The sequence below is a fragment of the Aristolochia californica genome, unplaced genomic scaffold (genome assembly GCF_029961685.1).
Source record: "Aristolochia californica isolate CCGP_79_NKW_82.1479 unplaced genomic scaffold, dmAriCali1.0.hap1 SCAF_10, whole genome shotgun sequence".
NCBI classification, from domain to species: Eukaryota; Viridiplantae; Streptophyta; class Magnoliopsida; order Piperales; family Aristolochiaceae; genus Aristolochia; species Aristolochia californica.
The window spans coordinates 30,312,589-30,333,457 of record NW_027181771.1 but is presented as its reverse complement, the minus strand read 5'-3'; the positions used below and the strand labels follow the sequence as shown (position 1 = coordinate 30,333,457).

The window sequence follows — 20,869 nt, the reverse complement described above, 5'->3', positions numbered from 1 at the left end:
TTTGTTGACATCAAGTTGAATTAGATGCCAACTATAGGAGGCTGCAAGAGCAAGAAGAACCTTCATAGTTACCAATTTGGCGGCTAAAGAAAAAGTGTCAACAAAATCCAAACCTTTTTGTTGGGTATAACCTTTAGCTACCAAACGAGTCTTATATCCAAAGAACCATAAGAGTTAAGCTTAATTTTATAAACCCATTTGCATCCAATAGTATGTTTATCAGGAGGCAAAGGAGTGACGATCCAGGTGTTGTTTGCTTCCAGAGCGTCCAACTCGTCACGCATAACCAACCTCCATTCAGGACACTTCACTGCTTGGTGATAGTATTGAAGTTCAACCTTAGAAGATAGACTGAGCTCAAAATGTCTATGCGAATTAGAAAAAGGCATGGTAAAAAATGGAGTTAGAGATTGGATAAGACGAGTAGAAAGCCATTGAGCTCTGTTGTTGGGGAGGCACAGTCGAGAATACGAAACCAAGATAAAAGTTTATTTTCTGATTTCTTACTGTTTACAAGTTACGATGGAAGCTTTATGTACAGTAAATTTATAAACATTACATAATAATAAAATAATAAAATAATAAATTACAATGGGTGATTAGAATTAAGAAGGTTATGTCATATCAGGTAATGTTATGAAGCAGTATAATTGATTGACGTGCCATACTTTGAGCTTGACCTGTGGAATAAAGTTTAACACATGGATATTGTATAATAAATCCGCAAAAAGCACTGCGCTTGGGTCCAAGAGGCAAGTGAGTGTAGTATGCGACAGAGAACTAGTGTAAGGGCTTCCATTTCTTTATGAGATTTGTACTGTTATCATGATAACTTGGTATTTACTTTTTCATTTTAAATGCTAATCTAGGTCCCACATGCGAGAATTGTTGGGCATCATATGAAGATAATTATGTTTTGGCTCGGGGATGGGTGCATCGTTGACCGCGAGAACGGCGGCTTTAACAGGAGAGAGAACGGCAATCTTCTGACTGCCAAGTCAGAGAGAGCTGGACATGAGAAGCTTATACAGCATCTAAAAAAGAAAGAATAATTAATTGAACAAAATAAAAAGAAGTTATGTCAAGAACCATGGCATGCAAAAATAGTTGTTTATGAAAAAACCATATATAAAAGAGATAATCATCCTTCTGTAATGCTCATATGTTTGGGGAAATTCACAATCGTCCATAACATTTTGCAGTATTTTTCCCCCTCTAATACCAATTTACCATCTAGTATGCATGACAACAACTCATCCTTCAGAATCTGCTTTCACTTCCAAAATCATTTCTCAGCGGAGCCTCTCACGAGCACACCGCATCCATAGGCCACACAGCAGCATGGCTTCTTCCAACCAATTTGAAAGAACTATGGAGCTTTTTGTAGAAGAAAGAATGACTTCCGTCATATGTAAACTGCAACAACACCTTGTGTAATACAGACTGACAATGAAACTACATTTACAACTTCAATGCAATATTTGCTTCCTTGCCTTTTCAGGATCTCTTTGGTGGGGAAAAACAAGCAACATACCTTGGATGTAGGCTGAAAACTAGGGTTGCTATGGGATTTGTTGAGCGAAACTCACGTATCTTCTCCGTCTATTGTATAACGGGTATTTGCCAAATCTTTGTGTTCTTCTTTGGATCATCAGTCAAGCTAAGATCCATATCTTCTTCTTTAAATGTTCGGACAAAAGTCTTTGCACCAGCTAATATTAGTCTTTCAATCATGAAAAGCTGATAATTATTCTTTACCACTGGATCCAAAATGTCACTGTAATTTGATGAATACGCCAATTTATAACTGCAAAAACAGATGATGACCTCAGTGGAGTCAGCAAATACAAGAGAATTGTACAAGCAACATTCAGTTATGGTAGTCGAGGAACATGAAATCAACTAGTCAGTAAACTGTTCAAGTAAATCAAGAGAGTATGGAGTAATCCATTTGGAACTTCACCATGCTTCTAGTGTCTTTCAGGGAACTACGCCAACACTAAGAGTGGTTTGGTTTTAAAATGTACTTCATTTTTAGTAAAATTAGATAATTGTCATTCAGGGTGAAAAAAGGGTAAAAAAAAAGGAGAAAGAAGAAGAAAAGACGGGAGGGGGGGAGAGAGAGAGAGACCCAGATTGCGTTGAATGACACTATCTTGAGGCTGAGCACAACCCTCTCTTTCTTTTATTTCACCCAAGTGACTTGAAGTCTAATTATATAAATACCCCTTCAGACATAAACCTCCATAATTCACTTATTATACATCCAAATAATATGAAATCTGGACTATAGATTTCTTCTACTAATTTAATCACACTGACACTATTACAGATTTATACAGAGAATTAAATAACTAAAATACTCCTATTTGATATTTAAAAACTCCCCCTTAAGTTGGAGCATATATGTCAAGAAGCCCCACCTTGTTATAAATATCCCAAACTCGCGTTTAGGTGAAGATATCGCTAAGTTGGTCACCATATTGAACATAAAAGGTAACTTCCTTCCTCATTACATCATCTCGAATGAAGTCGCAATCAACCTTTATATGTTCCATTCAATCATGGAACACTGGATTGTTTGCAATAAAAATAACTACCTGGTTATCAGAGTACGCGGTCATGGATTTGCAACATATAGGTTCAACTCCTACAGAATAGACTTAACCCACATTAGTTCACTTATAATGTGTGTCATAACTCCAAACTCAGTTTCTTCACTTAAACAGGCCACCACATTTTGCTTTTTACTCTTTCAGTTAAGTAAATTTCCTCCGACAAACACACAATACCCAATAGTAGACTTTCTATTCAACTTAGATCCAGGATCATCTACATCAAAGAAAGCTTCTATCTGTAAATGACTAGAGGCTCAAAGAATAACCCTTTTCCAGACGATCCTTTTATGTATTTCAATATTTTTTAAATAGCTTCTAAATGAAGTTTCCTCGGACATTCAATGAACAAACTCACCATGCTTACAACAAATGATATATTGGGACAAATAACCGTGACATAAATCAACTTCCTAACCAACCTTTGATACGTTGTTTTATCTTCGAGTTCATCACTGCTCTACTCATGAAGATCATTACCTATCTCCATCAATGTCTTTACAGGTTTAGCACATAACAAGTCATATTCATGTAGCACAAATGTAACATACTTTCTTTGCATTAAGAAAATTCCTGCTTACTTCGAGCAACTTCTATACCAAAGAAGCATTTCAACAGACCTAGATCTCTGGTTTGGAATGTTTAGTAAGATGCTCTTTCACTTCTTCAATTTCCTTTTTGTAATTTCCGAACAAAATGATATATCATCAACATATACGAGCAACACTACAACTCTAGATGCTCTCTTCATAACAAAGAGTGAGTGAGCGCAATGACTACGAGAAAAGCCAAAGGATTGTATTACCTGGCTGAACTTATCAAACCACGCCCTAGGACTCGGCTTAGAGTCCATAGATTGCCTTCTTTAATTTGCACACCTTCCTAATCTCCCCCTATGCAATATGCACTAGAGGTTGTCCCAAATACAATTCTTCTTTTGGGTAAGAAAGCATTCTTAATATCCCTAATTGACTGTTATAGATACAAGAATTTTGAAGGATGTCAATCTAGCAACAGGTGAGGTCTCAGACATATCAACACCATAGGTTTGAGTATACCCCTTAGCCACCAATCTAGCTTTTTATCTGTAAAAAAACCATCAGCTTTATACTACACACTGTACACCCAACGACATCTCACAATTGCAACATGAGGAGGTGGATTACATAATGTCCATGTACCTTTGTCACATAAAGCTTCCATCTCAACATCCATAGCTTGCTTTAACAGAGGAGATACTAAGGCCTACTACACTAGAGAAGGGAGGACATAGTAATTTTTTTAAATTAACTAGAAACGGAATCAAATAACATAAAATGAGAAAAAAATGTTTAGTGGGCATACCGACACATTTGCAAAGAATAATAAAAAGATTTAAATCATTTATCTTAGGAGCTACAGACGAAGAGGACTTTGGTATAGACGAGAGAGAAGTTACTTCTGTTGGCGTGTTGAAGCTTCTTTGTTGTTGATAAACTTATAATGGCTTTGGTGTTGCAACATGGGATGACTAGCTAGTAACATTCTCTACAGGACTACAATACTTATATTATCAAGAGATGGAATGGACACCTTGATCAACGTAAAGAAAAAAGGAACATCCTCAAAAGAACATCACATCAACAAATATAAATGTTTTTATAGTGGATGGACTATAATATTTATATTCCTTCTGTGTACAAGAATAACTAAGACACACATTTAACTGTTCAAGGAGACAATTTATCAATAAAGGAGCCAAACACATAGTTAGAAAATCTATTGAAGGGCAGTATCATCAATTTGCACTCACTATAAAGTCCAACAACTACACTATCTTGTTCGACGTGTTTAGTTTTAACTTTAGTTCATTTTTCATGTAATTTGAACAAGCATGTAAGGAGAGACAAGGGTTTTAAGTGTTTTTAAGTGAGAAGGGGTATTTCTGTAATTTTTATGTCAGAACTCTATAAAAAGCCTAGCGTTCTAGCTTGACCCTAACTAGAGTCTTTCCAGCACTCTGAATTTGCCTGAGGCCTCTTGAGCTCTGCCTGCATCAGCCCTAGTTTCTTGGACTTTTTCACGGCTTATGCAAATCTAAGTGCATAGAACTGGAATTATGGCCTCAAGAAGAGTTTTTTACTGAAACTTCTTCCCTTTTTCTTGCTGCACAGCATTATTAGGCATTAACTGCCTGCATCATCACTGGGTTGGATGACATCAACCTTGAAAATTTGAGAAATCTCTGGAATTTCTGAGTACTACCTATAGCAACAAGTGAATTACATATTACAGCAGATTGGTACTCCCATTTGGTAAAAACCCTATATTCTAAGAAGAGGGGCCAACAACACCTGCATAGTATTATTTTTTGTGTTGTTTTTCGGGCTGTTTGGGCTTCATATTTGTAGCATACAAGGCAGATTGTGGTGAGATTTTTAGCCTTTCGAGGAACTCTATCAAAAGGGAAGTATATTACTTCTGAGAGACTGACTGGCCAAAATTATCTGAGTTGGTCACAATCAATCAAATCATAACTAAAGGCTAAGAAGAAGTCAAAATTCATTAGAGATGATCCTCCTGTCCCATTGAATGACTCCTGGCTAATTAACAGCATGGATTCCTATTTATGGAATCAAGTTATGAATTGCAACATAGCTAAGGAGGAGTAGAAATCTTTAGAGTCTGTTTATGCTCAAGAAAGCAACTTGTCACGAATTTTTAAACTCTAAAATTTTTGAACAAATATGACCTACCTAACATGTGTGACGATGCACCCAAGGCAACAACCCAGGAAGAAACAGGACTCAAATATAAGGCAGACGAACCTGAACTGGCAAGAATGGCTATAGGAAGCATAAGTTGAGCTATAAATGCAGAAGAGGAGGATACTGAAGTCAGTTGAGCAATGAGCTTAGAGAGCTACTGAAGCTAAACAGGAGCACAAGGTACAATACCAATTGCTCAACAAGAAGTCTCATTGTTGTCATGTATAAAAGAGTTGGCTCATGCTGGTTCACCAGACTTGTCACAACACTTATCTGAAAAATAATTTGTGCATCCACAATGAACACACCTTCTACCATTTTGCCATCACTGTTGGCTGCTGCCTCTACCTCTATTAAAACTGTCACGGCCTCTTGCCTCTACCACTTTCACCACGACCCCGTATAGATTGTGATTGCCCTTGACTGTTAAGACAACTGCATTGTTGAAGTGAATATATGGAAGGCTCTTACAGGACTCCCACAATAAGAAGTCTCTTAGAGCCAGAATTAATATGGTGGAGTTTTATAGGAGTCCCACAAAAAAGTCTCAGTTTAAAGGTGTTGTAGTTATGTTAGTCTTCTATTTATGTTGAGTTAGTTAATTATGGTAGGATTTATCTTTAAGTGTTAGAGTTTGGGTGTAATTGGGACAAGAGTAATTTAATTGTAATTGGACTCTACTACTTTCCTGTATTATAAATAGAGGTTCATGTACTCAGATTACATCAAGTCAATGAGATTTTTTCTTTTTTCCATAAATTCAACATGGTAACAGAGCAAGTTCCGTGAATTGACTCAGTCAACCCACAAAGATAATGTGATTTTTTTCTAATCTATTATCTCTAGCAGTTTAGGTTCGTATATATCTTTTTTTTTCTCTTTTTAGTCCCTATATTTGTTGTTTGCTTTGAGTTTTCACCTCTATACTGAGTTTTTCATATCCATATTATATATTGATGGAAATATATTTGAGTCTACTTTCCACACACAATGAATTTTGGCAATCGGAGTTTTTTACAAAGATTAATTGATATTTAAAGCAGCAAAGGTTAGATTGCAAGGTTCGAGCAACAGCAGAAAGCTTCAACTTTCGAGCTAGCTTATGCCATAAAGAACGAGACTTTACAGGGAGAATTATATATTCAAAGAAAGATCTATAAGTCTATTTTCTTACTTATTCAACCAATTCTCAATCTGAGTTTTCTAGATGGAGATATCGATCTTGGAAGAGTCAATGATCGCTGGCCAAATAACAAAGAGTACTTAGTTTGGCCAAATTATAGATTCTGAAATCTATCAAATTATGTTTCTCAAAAGAAGTGAATAGAAATTATACCTGAATATAGGCATTGAAGTCTAGTTTTAGAAGGATAAAATTTCGTGTCAATCTGATCTATATTTAAGGAGATATTCACATTGGAGTCAGCAAGGGTCTTGATACAGAATAAAGAGAATCAAAAGATCATAAAAGATTCAAGAAAGAATATTTTTATGTCAAATTTGATATCAAATTAAAGATAGTTGAGTCTAGTTTCTTGATCAACAAACCGTTTGTGATTTAGAGCTATATTTTTGGAGATATTGATATCAAAAGTATTAAAGCTTCCTTATTCAGGGATAGACTCGCAGCGGATTATTTCATGTGTCCTTATTAAGGACTTTCAGTATTTGGTACGTGTTATTGGGGCATTGGCCCATATCTACTGTTGCTATTGTGTCTCTTTGACTGAGACATTATTATGGAAGAAGAACTCCTCGGTCGCTAACTATAGTCAACATTAGTAATTCTGAAGAAGATTTGAATAAAGAACATGGTGGCCTTAGCATCTTATATTCCTCATTACCCATTGGTTATTTGGCAGCCTTTCTCTTACCATCTTTTATTTGACTCTCACTTACCCCTATTGGCCAACCCTATTGAAGCATTGCTTTGGTTGGTCCCTTTTATTTATATGGGTGATTTAAGTCCACTGAGACTTTTATTGGTACCCGTGGGTCTTTTATCGTTGTCTTGTGAATGACAAGCATTACCTACTTTAGTGATTATTATCACTATATTTGTTCGAAATCCTTTGAGTGGTTTCGACTTATGTTTTATCAACCATTTCTAAGTTTGAGAGTTGGTGCCTGGTGTTGGGACATCATGATGGAGGAACTTATTACTACATCTATGTTATTTGGTTCAAGCTGGGATCACTGCTATTACTTCCCATCTTGAGGGGGAGTGTTGAAGTGAAGATATGAAAGGATCTTAGAGGACTCTCACAATAAAAGTCTCTCAAAGCCAGAATTAATATGGTAGAGTTTTACTGGAGTCCCAGTTTAAAGGTGTTTTAATTATGTTAGTCTTCTATTTATGTTGAGTTATTTAATTATGCTAGGACTTAACTTTAAGTGTTAGAGTTTGGGAGTAATTGGAACAAGGGTAATTTAATTGTAATTGGACTCTACTACTTTCCTCTATTATAAGTAGGGGTTCATGTACTCAGATTACATCAAGTTAATGAAATTTTTCTCTTTTCCATAACTTATCACAACACTTATCTGCAAAATGATTTGTGCATCCATTATGAACATGCCTTCTGTCACTTTGCCATCATTGCTGGTTGCTGCCTCTACCTCTACTAAAACTGTCAAGGCCTCTACCTCTACCACTTCCACCACGACCCCGTACAGATTGTGATCATCCTTGACTGTTAAGGTAACTGCATCAACTCCTTTAACTTCTTTGTTCTCCTTTAATATAACTATTGTCTCTGCATGTATGACTCTATTAAATGATCTAGAATGTGATGGAATGTCATCAGAGGCAAGTAACTGGGCTTGAACTGCATCAAATTCTGGTTCTGAACCATCTAGAAACTTGGCTACATGGATCTGCCTTTGCTATTTCCGAAGCTCCTTTTCATCTAGGGTGAAAGGATGAAAATACTAATCTCCTGCAAAATGCTATGCAACGCACTATAGTAATCATTTATTGTTCTTTCACCTCTCTTAAGATTGGACAATTTTGAATACAACTCATAAACTCTAGATAGATTACATCCCTGTGTATACAAAGCTTTAAGAGATATCCACATTTTCTTGGCTGTTTTGCAATTCATAATCTAACTCCTGAAGTTAGAGTCCATACTATTGAGTGACCAGGTCATGCATGACCTCACAGTCCTTTGCTTCTCAATCATCTATAATAGGGACCGGTGGATCATCTTTATATATTTTGATTTCCATTTGGCCTTAAGATAAATGTGTACTAACTTAGACTCACTTAGATCATTTTGACCATTCAACTTCTCTACAGTGATCATAATAGTGTTTTTCCCTTCTGAACTCCCAAACTTTCTTATGGGAGTGATTATCTCACCAAAATCAGCTATAGATGATAAAAGTAGTCAACACAATCAAGATATGTAGAAAACACAACTCAATGCCTACACAGGCAATGTGAGCCCATTTCAATAATTAGGGTTTTGATATTCATCACTAACATGCAAATCACCTTGAATAAAATCAACTTTAACCCTAAACTAGTGAAAATTCCCCAAAAAATAGGTTGACCTCAACCTTTCTGTAGATGATGCAGGCACCAGACGCAGGGTTAGAAACCTGCGCACACTTCAATAGGAAAACAATCCAAGGCACAACCCTTTTGAGGAACTAATTAAGCATGAGATTGCTCAATTGGCAGTACAAGCCATCAGCCCTAGGGTTATGGCACAAAAATAAACAAGAAAAATCAAACCTTGACTTCTGATCAGAATTAAATCCTGAAATCCCTTTTCCTGGAGATTAGGGCTTAAGAAAAGAAGAGAAAGAGAGAACCAAAGTGTGTTGAATGACACTCTCTTGGGGCTGAGCACGACGCCCTCTTTCTTTTATTTCACTTAAGTGACTTGAAGTCTTATTCCATAACTACCCCTTCAGACATAAACGTCCAATCATCCACTAACTATAGATTTCACCTTTTCTCATGAAATCTGGACAATAGATTTCTCCTACACTATTACAGACTTATACAAAGAGTGTAAAATGACTAAAATACCCCCTACTTGATATTTAACACAGGGCCTTCCCATCTTTGATGCAATTGGCACCTTCATTCTGCTAAATTTTCTAATAAAATGGCTAGAAGGAGAAATAGTGCATACCTGGAAGAGAGTGGGGAAAAGAACCCAGAAGACCTTTCATTTGATGCAATAAAGAGTGTCCTGCCTGGTGGGATCCACTTTTTGATTCTCAAAGCTATAAATTCAGGGCGGGTATCCCTGTCCAGATGAGGATGAAGGCTCCTTTCAACCCCAAATCTGTCTTTTCTGGTCTTTATCTTGTCACCTCGACGAACATGTATGGCATCATAATCACCAAGGCGCCTCTTAATCTGCAGAGGCAAACTGGATTGAACAATCAGGAAGGTGAAGAAATGACATAAGCTTGTCAGTTTGGAGAACACAGACATTGGAATACAACTGTGAAAGAAGAAACAAGGAAAGTAATGTTTTAGATTCCAAGTTCTTTTTTATAGAATGTTCTCTCAAGTGCGATGGAAGGTCTGGACTAAAGAAAAGTTCATCAACATTATAACTGTCAAATAACTAGCAATCCGGAGCAGCTGGAAATCCAGAACCAGAAGCTGCCTGGTCTTAATTTTTAAAACCAAGAAATTTATATTGCAGAAGACATTTTCAGCTTAATTTGTTCCCTGAACTTCAGTAGTCCAATTCCTGGCTCCCTATGGTTTCTATTCAACGGTTTGTCATAGTGTCAGATGATTTGTAAACCTGGAAATACTGTCAGGGAACTCAAAGCACTGAGATGATTCATAAACATGTACAACTGTCAGAGAACTCAAGGCACTTTTAAGGGAAGTAATGCTACTTGTTTAGCAACAAAATCCAAATTCTTAGCTTCTTTAGTCACATGTGAATACAAGGAGTATCCAAAGCCCATAAAAATACCTGATGTCTTCTGCCAATGAAGATGTTATGACATGCACATACAGAATGAATAAAAACCAAAAAAATATTAAATGACCTAAGAATATCAATTGTACAAAACCAGCACAGAACAGGCAGTTTGTGTTGTGCTTTGGTCAGAAGTAGAGAGGCCCTTAGGGGGAGGGGGGGGGGGGGGGGGGGGGGGGGTGTTAGTCCACAATAAACTTGAATTGAAGTGAAGAATTGAATTGAACTGAAATAAATTGATTCAACTTCAACTCATATTTGGGTGCTAGTGTAGACGAGTTCAAGTGGCTGGAAAACAGATTCCAGTGTTAGTGCCCCCAAATGAAAAGTATGATATAAAGAAGAGAATAAGTAACCTTTTATAATATATTTAAATAGAATATATACCTAAACATATAATTAACCAAAATAAACATGGTTACTACACTTAGAAGTGATTTAATGTGTAGTATTAGAATATATTAATATCCTAATTAATAAAAAAATTATATTATATTACATAATGATTATAGTTTATTATAAATTAAAACAAAAATTACGTGTGACTAGAATAAATTATTAAAATTAATAAAAAATTAAAAAATAACATAAGAGAATATAATAAATAAAATTTATGGTTTAATTAATTATAGAAATTGGATAATTAAACCAATTAATGATTACAGTTTATTATAAATTAATATACTAAATACGTGTGACTAGAATAAATTATTTAAATAAATAAAAAAGTTAAAAATAACATAAGTGAGTATAATAAATAAGTAAATTATTTTGTAATAACATAAGATATAATTTAACATTAAAAATCACTATTTTAATACAAAATAAATAAATATATTAATTTATCAATAACATAATATATATTTTACATATTATTAATTAATAATATATTAACAAAAAATAAAACTAATGGTTTAATTATCAAACGATGGTTTAATTTTTCCTAACTTAGGAAAAATTAAACCATCTTCTTCCTTAGCACGCGTCGTCTTCCTCAGTGGCGGGCCAACGGGCAATGGCGAAGGCGGCAGGCAATGGCGAAGGCGGAGGTCAATGGCGACAAAGGCGGAGGGCAATGGCGACAGAGGCGGCGCTCCAACGGTATGCCGAGAGGGAGAAAAGAGGGAGGCTGAGAGAGAAGAGAAGCCGGGAGGCCGAGAGGCTCGGCCTCCTGTGCTCTGCGACGGAGGTCGAGAGGGAGAGGAGAGGAGGCCGAGAGGAGGGAGAAGAGAGGGAGGGGGGCAACGCGCGTGGCGTCGCAAAATAGGTAGGAATCAGCTTTCCCCCTTTTTGCTTGAACGAATGAAACGGTGTAATCTCACTTCAATTCAATTCTTTTTACACTAATGCCATTTTTAATGAACTAGGTAATGCGGGGGGAATTCATTCCACTTCATTATGGACTAACCCCCCTTAGATAGGAAAGTAGGAAAAACATAGCAAACAATAAGAAGAGCAGCATAAAAAGCAAAATGAAAAATTGAAAGGTCCTTTTTTGCAAAAAATGAACAAGGCTTTTTTTCTCAAATAGTAATTCCACACAGCTGCATATGATGTCATATGTAAGAAACATTCTTGCATAAAAGCAAAGCAGAAGAGTCAAAAACCTGATCTGCTGCAGCTCTCAAAAACTTGGCTGCCACTGTGGGCAGAAATGAATATGGTAGTGCAACTGCACTTCGGTTGTTTCTATCCTTGCACTCCATAAACCTGGACAATATCATGATCAGGATCTCTGCAGTGACAGTCTCAACATATTAAAAATAGTTCAAAATTCACCAGAGCAATTGAACTCAATCGGATTTTTTCTAGAATGACAAAGCACACTCAATTTCAGTAAGACCTGCAGTAAGAGCGGACTCTGTTTTCTGGTTATTCTAAATTGACTTGCCTAACTTCATCATGGCTGACCTTATTTCAAATGAAATATCCTTGATGGTTTGATGCCTTTTTTTTCTCTAGGTGGTCTAATTTGGTTTAAGGTTTAATTCTTTATTAACATTTCTTTTCTACTATCAAATTTTCAAGCCTAAGCAGACAAATGACATAATCAAGCTTGCAAACAGGTAAATACCATGAAAGAGGGCTCGCAGTACGATTTATCAGCAACAAATTTAAATACTTCACATCCTCTTTGAGATCAGCCCGGCTAACTCCACTAACATGAGCAACTCCCCGGTCTCCCAGCTTCATGCTTGTAGATAATACTTGGTACCACATTTTGGAGTTGTCCAGAATTACATGGACGATCTCAGATATGCTGTCCAAATCATACAAGGAGTCCATCGCGCAAGAGTTTGCTGCCCATCTACCAGATAAGAAAGCAAGACTTCCCTAAGCCTTTACAGGAATTAGACATATGTAGAAAACTAAGATGGACCTCTAAGATTTAAGGATTAGTAAAATAAAAGAGTTGCGCAGAATTGGGACAAAGAGCTTACAGTGGACAACAGATAACATAACAAATTTATACTTTACCAAAAATAATAAGCTACATTTTATATCACCATTAGCGACCAACGGAAAACAAATTAGTTTTAAGCTAACTGTGTACCTTTCTTCCGAACTTGTATTACTGTGATGGAGGATTCCCTTCTTGTTGTGTATGGGATTAATGCACATTCTAGACGGCATCACAAAAGTTCTAAAAAACGACAAATAAAAAAATGATAAGCCTAAAATGATCCCGTCCGCAACAGGATTGTGAAAATTTGCCAAAAAATAATAAAAAATAGTCAAAGAAAACAGATCAAAAGAAGAAAAATACAATAAAAAAGTTGCACATAAAAAAAAAAACTGATGGAAACTTGAGCTACCTCGAAATTTGAAAAAGGTAACAATCTCAGTATAAAAGAAAGAAAATTTCTTACTCTACCTTTGTAAGTAGATAGCTTCTTCTAGGGCGCATCGAAGGCTCGATTCTTGGTGACCTAATCCTTCACACGAATCACAGTGCTTACCGGGACAATCGATCTTATCTCCCCAATACAAATACTTGTCCGGATAGTTATCACGCTTTCTACCCCTCACTAAATTTCGCAGCATCTCCGAAGAAGGAATTGTGAAATCAGACATTGAAATTGAAGATAAGAAGAAGCAGACGACAGTAACTGCAATTATAGAGACGGTTAAAACAAAAAGTATAGATCTGGATCGTTGCTTATTCTTCAAATTTTTAAACGTGGCCATGGCATGGAAACTTTCAAGCTTTGAACTCGGGAGATTTTCCGTCCAATCACTAGATTCCAACTTCCAAGCAGAAGTTTCAAAATGTGAGCCTCTCCGGACTGATATTAAAACGTAGATCTCAACATTGATATCAAAGTGTCGAGGAGGTAGAAGACGATACTGTCAAAAGTTGTCGCGAAGAAGACGCCGGCAGCCGAGAAGGCAGAGCAAGGTCGACAATTCTAATGAGCAAAAGTCTAAAATTTGGAAACTTGAAACGGGGATTCAAGATCGCAGCTGCGATTGAAAAATCTCATGATGTAGTCCCATGTTTGGGTCTTGTCTGTCCGAGTGCCCGACTGCTTCCTCGGACAATTCTAAGTCGGGATTTAAAGAGAAGACTTTACATAATCGGAATAGCCCAGGCCCAAAGACGACAGGCTTCTACACAAGACAGATAGGCCATAGCCAGGAAATCTGAGGGTATTCGAATACGTAAGTTTTCTTTGAAATATATTATGTTTCAAGCTATGGAATATTTTGAGACTCTGAATTTTACTATGAGTAGAGCAGCTTTTCTACGATATGGTCTCAAGAATTCACACTTAAATAGGGTCAATTGCTTATATATTCATGAAATATGATAAAATTCTCTATATTTACCTTGTCTTTAAGCCTAGAGAGGTACAATTGAATCAAATTTTATGAGACCTGGTCTTTCCATTAAGTCTAATAAAAGAATGATATTAACACCAATCAAAATCTGGTTGAGCAACTGGATTTTGATCCATTATTGACCGATGCACGACTTAGTAAACACTCCCGTCTTTGTTTCAAGGCTGGTGAGAAAAACACCATGGGTTCTTTGTGAAGAAGTTCTATAGGGTGATAGGTAGATGAAAGGGGGAGGGAGCTTGCTCCCTCTTGGTTTCTCTATAAGCTCATAAGTAGGGGTGGCAAGAAGTCAAACCGGCTCACAAACCATTCGAGCTTGGTTAATGTAACAAACCAAACTCGAGATTTTCCAAACTCAGATTGTTAGATCATGAGCCGATTCGTTAATATAGATTTTTTATGAAAAATACATTTTACTTTATTTGGTATCATTAATTCCCTCTTTAGTCTATTGATAATTGCTCTTTTTTACTTAAAACTTCAAAGATGATCGATTATTCGACCCTTTTGGGTCTTTCGACATCTAATGTTGTTATTTGTCAATGGAATAAATACTATTGATGGAAGTGTTTGCTCTTTCTTTTAGATCAATTAAGTTGGTTATTATATATTAGTACGCTCCATTGAAAAGTCTTGGACACCTCAATGATACCTTGCAATTCAAAGTACCAAGGTCATCACAATATTCTATTTATTTATTTATTTATTTATTTTTATAATTTTTATAGTTTTCAATGTAGGTTGGAGCTCAGACTCAAACTCGGTTTAAATTTTTGGGTTTGAGCTAGAGTTCAAAGTATTCAAATCAAGTCAAACTCAAACATATACAGGTTCGAACTTGGCTCGACTCAATGTCACCCCAACTCAAAAAGGGTGGAAACCCCTCCCATGCCTCTAGAAAGAGGAGACTACTTCATCCTTGATTTTTTTACATCATCAAACATCAATAACAAGTCAACCGGAGAGCCCATCAACTTACCAAGATGGATTTAAGAAATATTGCTCACTACAATTAGTCAACCCTAGTTTAGCTCATGAAAGACACAAATACTCTTATAAGAATGAGAGCATAATTTATCTATCATGTATACTTCTGACTTGTTCTACGTTGCTCATACTACTAGGGTCAACTTATAGTTGCTTATAAAAAATAAAAATAAAAAGTTAGATCCACATATAGGCTTATGACACATGATAGTTACATAATACTATTCATATGCACATAAAATTTTATAAGGGCTTCACTACTTATGTCACATTACATGAGACATAGTGATTAGTTTAAAACTAGAATTTATATAGACTTTGAGGAATATACAAATTAATGATATTTTATAAGCAAAGATAATGTTATAAAATCAATCTTAATCAACGATGATTTTTTTAAATACAAAATTAAAATTACAATTAGGAAAAATTCTTCCCTCTCTACGTATTCCTACCATTAATGGTAGAGTATGAGATATGTGTAGGTGGGTAAGTTAGGAAGGGGGCCATAAGGTGATTGCTTCTCTTCCAAATGACCCAACTAACTAGGCTAGATCATTTGGTTCACTATTCAATCGACAAACTTGGCTTGGTCAATAAGGTTTTGTATTGGTCTAGCAGGACCACATGTTGTTGAACCCGATTCAATTAGTTAGCCTAAGTTTTACAATAATTCACATAGTCTATGACCACCCATTATTGAAGGTTTTGCCCCAGTCAATCATGAGGTTTGGTGGAGAAGCATCGAACCTATGATTTGAAAGATTGTGATTAGCCAGTATGGCGCGGTCCGATTCATCAAATAATAGCGACCCAAAGAAAAAGAGGTCCCCTCATGCCTCCTTTTTCACCCTTCCTGCCATTAATCAAGGATTTGAAAGAATTTGGCAAAAAGAGAGTTTGGAAAAATGGACGGTGGTAGGAAGCGGGGAGATGGTGAAGCAGGGAAAGTGGATGCAAAGCCAACGAAAAGGATGACAAATGAAGAAGAAATAGGAAGGTGTTAGAGAGAGAAAAACTCTCAATAATAAGTGAGGAATTGCTCATTCTGCTTAGGGCAGCTCAAGTTTTCCCTTAGATTTGGGCAATTTGTCTCGACTGCACTAAACATTGCATGATACAGAGTCTAATGAAGTTCGTTCAGTAATTTATATTGCTTCATTCAAAATTTGTGTTTGGCCTTGTCTTTACATGATACAAAGTCTAATCAAGTCTGTTCACTAATTTATATTACTCAATTCAGAATTGGAGTCGATATTTAAATACAAACTAGGGTTTTTTCTTCATTTTTTTGGAATTTATACTAATTTCTACTAAGAAATCTTATTAAACTTCAAGGCATTAGATTACTAAATAAGATTCTAAATTAATGATCCCTATGAATCCTATAACCGGTACAAATTTCTAACCTCAAGCACTAACTAATTAGTCCCTTCCTAATTAATTGGGAGATTTAAAGAGGGAGCACGCGTGCGCGTAAGTGCGTAAGGGAGTTGCATGTGTGAGTTACGCACATGCAGGAAAAAGAAAAAAAACTCTATGGTCAAATACTGCCTACTCACTATTTTTCAGTTCCAATTCACTGTCTATTTTACATATGTCGACTCAGTTAGATCAATCACATTGTCCACTACAAACGAATATCCAAATTCTCCACTAAACTCAATAGGGCTCAACACCAACGGATTTCATCTTATTACTATCAATATTTCTGCACAAACTCCTCTCAAACTCACCTATACCAACTATCTCTCATAGAAGCTTCAGTTTGAAACTCTCTTCATCAGGTATGATCTCTTTGGGTACATTGATGGCTTCAAACCCTGTCCACCGAAGACCCTCATTGCAAATCTCTCTCTAAATCCAACTTACAATATCTGGATCCAACAAGATCAACTATTCTTAATGCCCACATTAGCTCTTTATCTCCTACAATTATCTCATTCATTGCCCAAGCCACCACCTCTAAAGAAGCATGGATTATTCTTGCCAATATATATGCCAAACCATCTAGTGGGTGCATTAAACAAGTCAAGAATCTTCTAAAAAATTCCACCAAATGTTTATGAATATCATTGATTTTCTTCAATACATTAAATTTTGTGCAGATGAGCTTGTTATACTATGAACACCAATGGATGAGGAAGATCTTATAGAAAAGGTCTTGGATGGACTGGGAGATGACTACAAAGAGCATATTCGTGTTGTTCAAGCTCGAGACACACTCATCACCTTTGATAAGCTTCATAAGAAACTTCTATCTTTTGAAGCAACCATTCATGCAAACATAACATCTGATGTACATCTTCCAATCACTGCAAATCCAACTAATCGAAAAAATACCACTTGGCGCCTATCAAAGTCCAATAACAACTGGCGACCATCCTCTCAATATCCTACTGGTCATGTGAGTTGGTGCATGTCCCCTAACAACCCTGGTCGACCACCCATGACTACCAACTCAGGTGCTCCAATTTACAACAAGCGATCTCAACCTTGTCCAAATCTGGGGTTGTGTCAAATTTGTGGCATCCAAGGGCACTCGACTAAGTGATATCCATTATTTCAACTCGTACCAATTCAACCAACCAACACAAGATTTCTACCTCCTCATACTTCGACAATACCAAGGCAGCCACAAATTTATTATGCTGCTATCATCACCTCCAACAATCCGGCTTGGCTACTTGATAGTGGAGCATCTCACCATGTCACAACAAACTTGAGCAACTTATTTCTTCATGTTTTCTATACTATTTATAATGATATTATGATTAGCATTGGCACTAGTGTTTCCATCACTCATACCGGTTCCATATCTCTTCCAACTCCCACTACTACATTTACTTTGAATGATGTCCTTTGCTTACCCACCATGCAAAATAACTTATTTCCTCTCTCTCAATTTTGTACTACTAATAATGCTTCCGTTGAGTTTTTACCATCTTCTTTTCATGTGAAAGATTTTCGCATGGGGCAATCCATTTGACGGGCAACACTAGAGATGGAGTCTATGAATGGCCGAATAGTAAATCCATGTCTTCTCCAATTTTTGCCTTCTCTCAAGTCAAAACCACATCATCCAATTGTCATCATCAATTAAGTCATCCCACTCTTTCCATTTTGAAACATATTCTTTCTAGTTATCATTTAAAATATTCTACTCCTATGCCAAAAGTGTTTTTATGTAATGCATATCTTTGCAATAACAGTCATAAAATATTTTTCTCTACTTCATCTCCTATCTCTACATACCCACTTGAATTTTTTTATTTTTTTATGTATGGACTTCTCCTATTTTTTCACAAGATGTTTTCAAATATTATGTCATTTTCGTCGATCACTTTACCAAATACATATGGTTTTACCCACTCAAATGAAAATCTGAAATCCAGGATGTTTTTCACCATTCAAAGCCATTGTGGAAAAGTACTTCAAAAAAAAATTATCACACTCTATTCAGACAATGGGGGAGAATATATGAATCTTAAAGATTACCTTTCTTTAAATGACATTTGTTACCTAACCATTCCACTCCATACACCTAAATACAATGACTACTCAGAAAGAAGACATCATCATATTGTTGAAACTAGTCTCACCTTACTTTCTCATGCCTCTCTTCCAATTACCTTTTGGTCTCATGCCTTTTCCATTGGTGTTTAATTAATAAATAGGATGCCAACCACTACACTCAATCTATCATCTCCCTATGAATTAATTTTCCAAAAAATACCAAATTATTCTAAACTAAAGATTTTTGGCTGTTTATGTTATCATTGGCTTCGTCCATATACATCTCACAAATTTGATCAAAGGTCTAAACCATGTGTATTTCTTGGATATTTGTTATCTCAAAGTGCTTACTAGTGTTTTGAACCATCTACTTCAAAAATATTTATTTCTCAGTCATGTCAAATTTGTAGAGTCATTCTCGTACACCTTCCTTAATAATTACCTACTTCGTCCCATCTCCACCACCATAGATATTTGGATTCCCAATGTGCTTACTATTTCGTCAACTTCGTCACCACAGCCGACTTCTAACACTCCACCTCAAGGGCACCCTCAAGACATGCCTTCTTTTGATGATAATTCACAAACCTCTCAGACACCAACACATCAAATAGAAACTGAGCAACAACCACAACCCATCCAACCATCACCAAATTTTATCCATCCATCCATCGAAGCACAATCTACCACCCAACATCGCATGACCACTCTAGCCAAAAATAATATTCGTAAACTAATTCAAAAACTCGACCTTCACACACACTTAACATCCCAACCAGACTTTGAACCTACTTCCATGACTCAAGCCCTCAAAGATCATAACTGGCATCAAGCTATGTCTGAAGAATATGATGCTCTTGCTCGTAATGGGACGTGGGAACTAGTTCTTCCTAATAGTATCACTATCTTGTTGGTTGTAAATAGATTTTTTGAAATCAAACGACACTGTGATGGGTCTATTGACACATTCAAATATCATCTTGTAGCCAAAAGATTTCATCAATGACCAAGGTGTGGATTACCATGAGACTTTTGGCTCAGTTGTTAAATCCACCACCATGAGATTTGTACTTAGTATTGTAGTTAGCAATGGTTGGTCCATTCGTCAACTCGATATCAACAATGTCTTTCTTCAAGGTCGGCTCTAAAAAATTTTTAAATGGCACAAACTCCTAGCTTTGTTGATTCAGCATCCAACTTATGTCTACAAACTGCATAAAACTTTCTATGGTCTCAAACAGGTTCCACGGACTGGGTATCATGAGCTGCATCAATTTAATGTTGGTTCAGGTTTCAAGAATTCTCACTCTAATACTTCCTTATTTACTTTCAATACTGGCAAACATGTTCTGTTTTTACTGGTATATGTCGATGATATTATTATTACTGGTAATAGTAATGACCTTATTACTCAATTTGTTGATTGTCTCACTCAACGTTTCTCTTTGAAAGATCTCGACTCTGTTTCTTACTTCCTTGGAGTTGCTCTGGATCGCAATGACATATTATTCTCTCAGGGCAGATACATCCAAGACCTGCTGAAAAGGACTCATACGGAAAATGCTAAATCTATTATCACCCCATTGCTGACCAACTCTTCATCACTCACCATGATCTCAAACTCTTCTCTTTCTAATCCATCTCAATTTTGAGAAGTAGTTGGTAGCCGACAATATCCCTCTCTCACTCAGCCTTATATTTCTTTTGTTGTCAATAAGATGTCCCAATTTATGCATCAACCGACTCACAAACATTGGGTACTTGTTAAACATATTTTATTGTATTTATGTGGCACATTGGATAAACTGCTTTTTCTATATCACAAGTCTCCTATATCTCTTCATGGGTTCTTAGATACTGATTGAGTTGGCAATAATGATGATTACTCTTCCACTAGTGCCTAACTTATCTATCTTGGGTGTAATCTCATTTCCTGGAGTTCAAAGAAGCAATACAATTTTGCTCGTTCTTCTACTGAGGCTGAGTATCGATCGGTTGTTGTTACTATTGTTGAACTTTGATGGGTGTGCTCTCTACTTACTGAACTTGGTGTGACTTTGTAGTCTTCTCCCGTTGTCTATTGTGATAATATTGGTACCACTCAGTTAAGTTCCAATCCCGTATTTTACTCTAGAATAAAACATGTAGCAGTTGATTATCATTTCATCCGTAATCAAGTTCAATTTGTTCTACTTCGTGT

The 20,869-nt window shown here is 36.3% G+C and overlaps 1 protein-coding gene across 1 annotated transcript; it reads right to left on the bottom strand.

Annotated features, from left to right (window-relative positions):
• Nucleotides 1-1,098: 1,098 nt before the first annotated feature.
• On the bottom strand, nucleotides 1,099-13,837 carry LOC137942391 (uncharacterized). Its single transcript, XM_068788018.1, has 6 exons — nucleotides 13,199-13,837; nucleotides 12,878-12,967; nucleotides 12,398-12,631; nucleotides 11,931-12,033; nucleotides 9,511-9,740; nucleotides 1,099-1,807 (listed from the first exon to the last, which is right to left on the bottom strand). Exons 1-6 carry the CDS (start codon nucleotides 13,510-13,512, stop codon nucleotides 1,603-1,605), a joined length of 1,176 nt encoding a protein of 391 aa, XP_068644119.1. The 5' UTR covers nucleotides 13,513-13,837; the 3' UTR covers nucleotides 1,099-1,602.
• Nucleotides 13,838-20,869: the final 7,032 nt, after the last annotated feature.

Bases quoted from the DNA above. Each gene is read 5' to 3' on its own strand.
- LOC137942391 (XM_068788018.1), bottom strand. From the start codon at position 13,512: ATGGCCACGTTTAAAAATTTGAAGAATAAGCAACGATCCAGATCTATA. The intron at 12,968-13,198 runs GTAGAGTAAGAA...GTCGTTTTTTAG, and splicing joins GAAGCTATCTACTTACAAAG to AACTTTTGTGATGCCGTCTA. The intron at 9,741-11,930 runs GTTTTTGACTCT...TTGCCTCTGCAG, and splicing joins TGAGAGCTGCAGCAGATCAG to ATTAAGAGGCGCCTTGGTGA.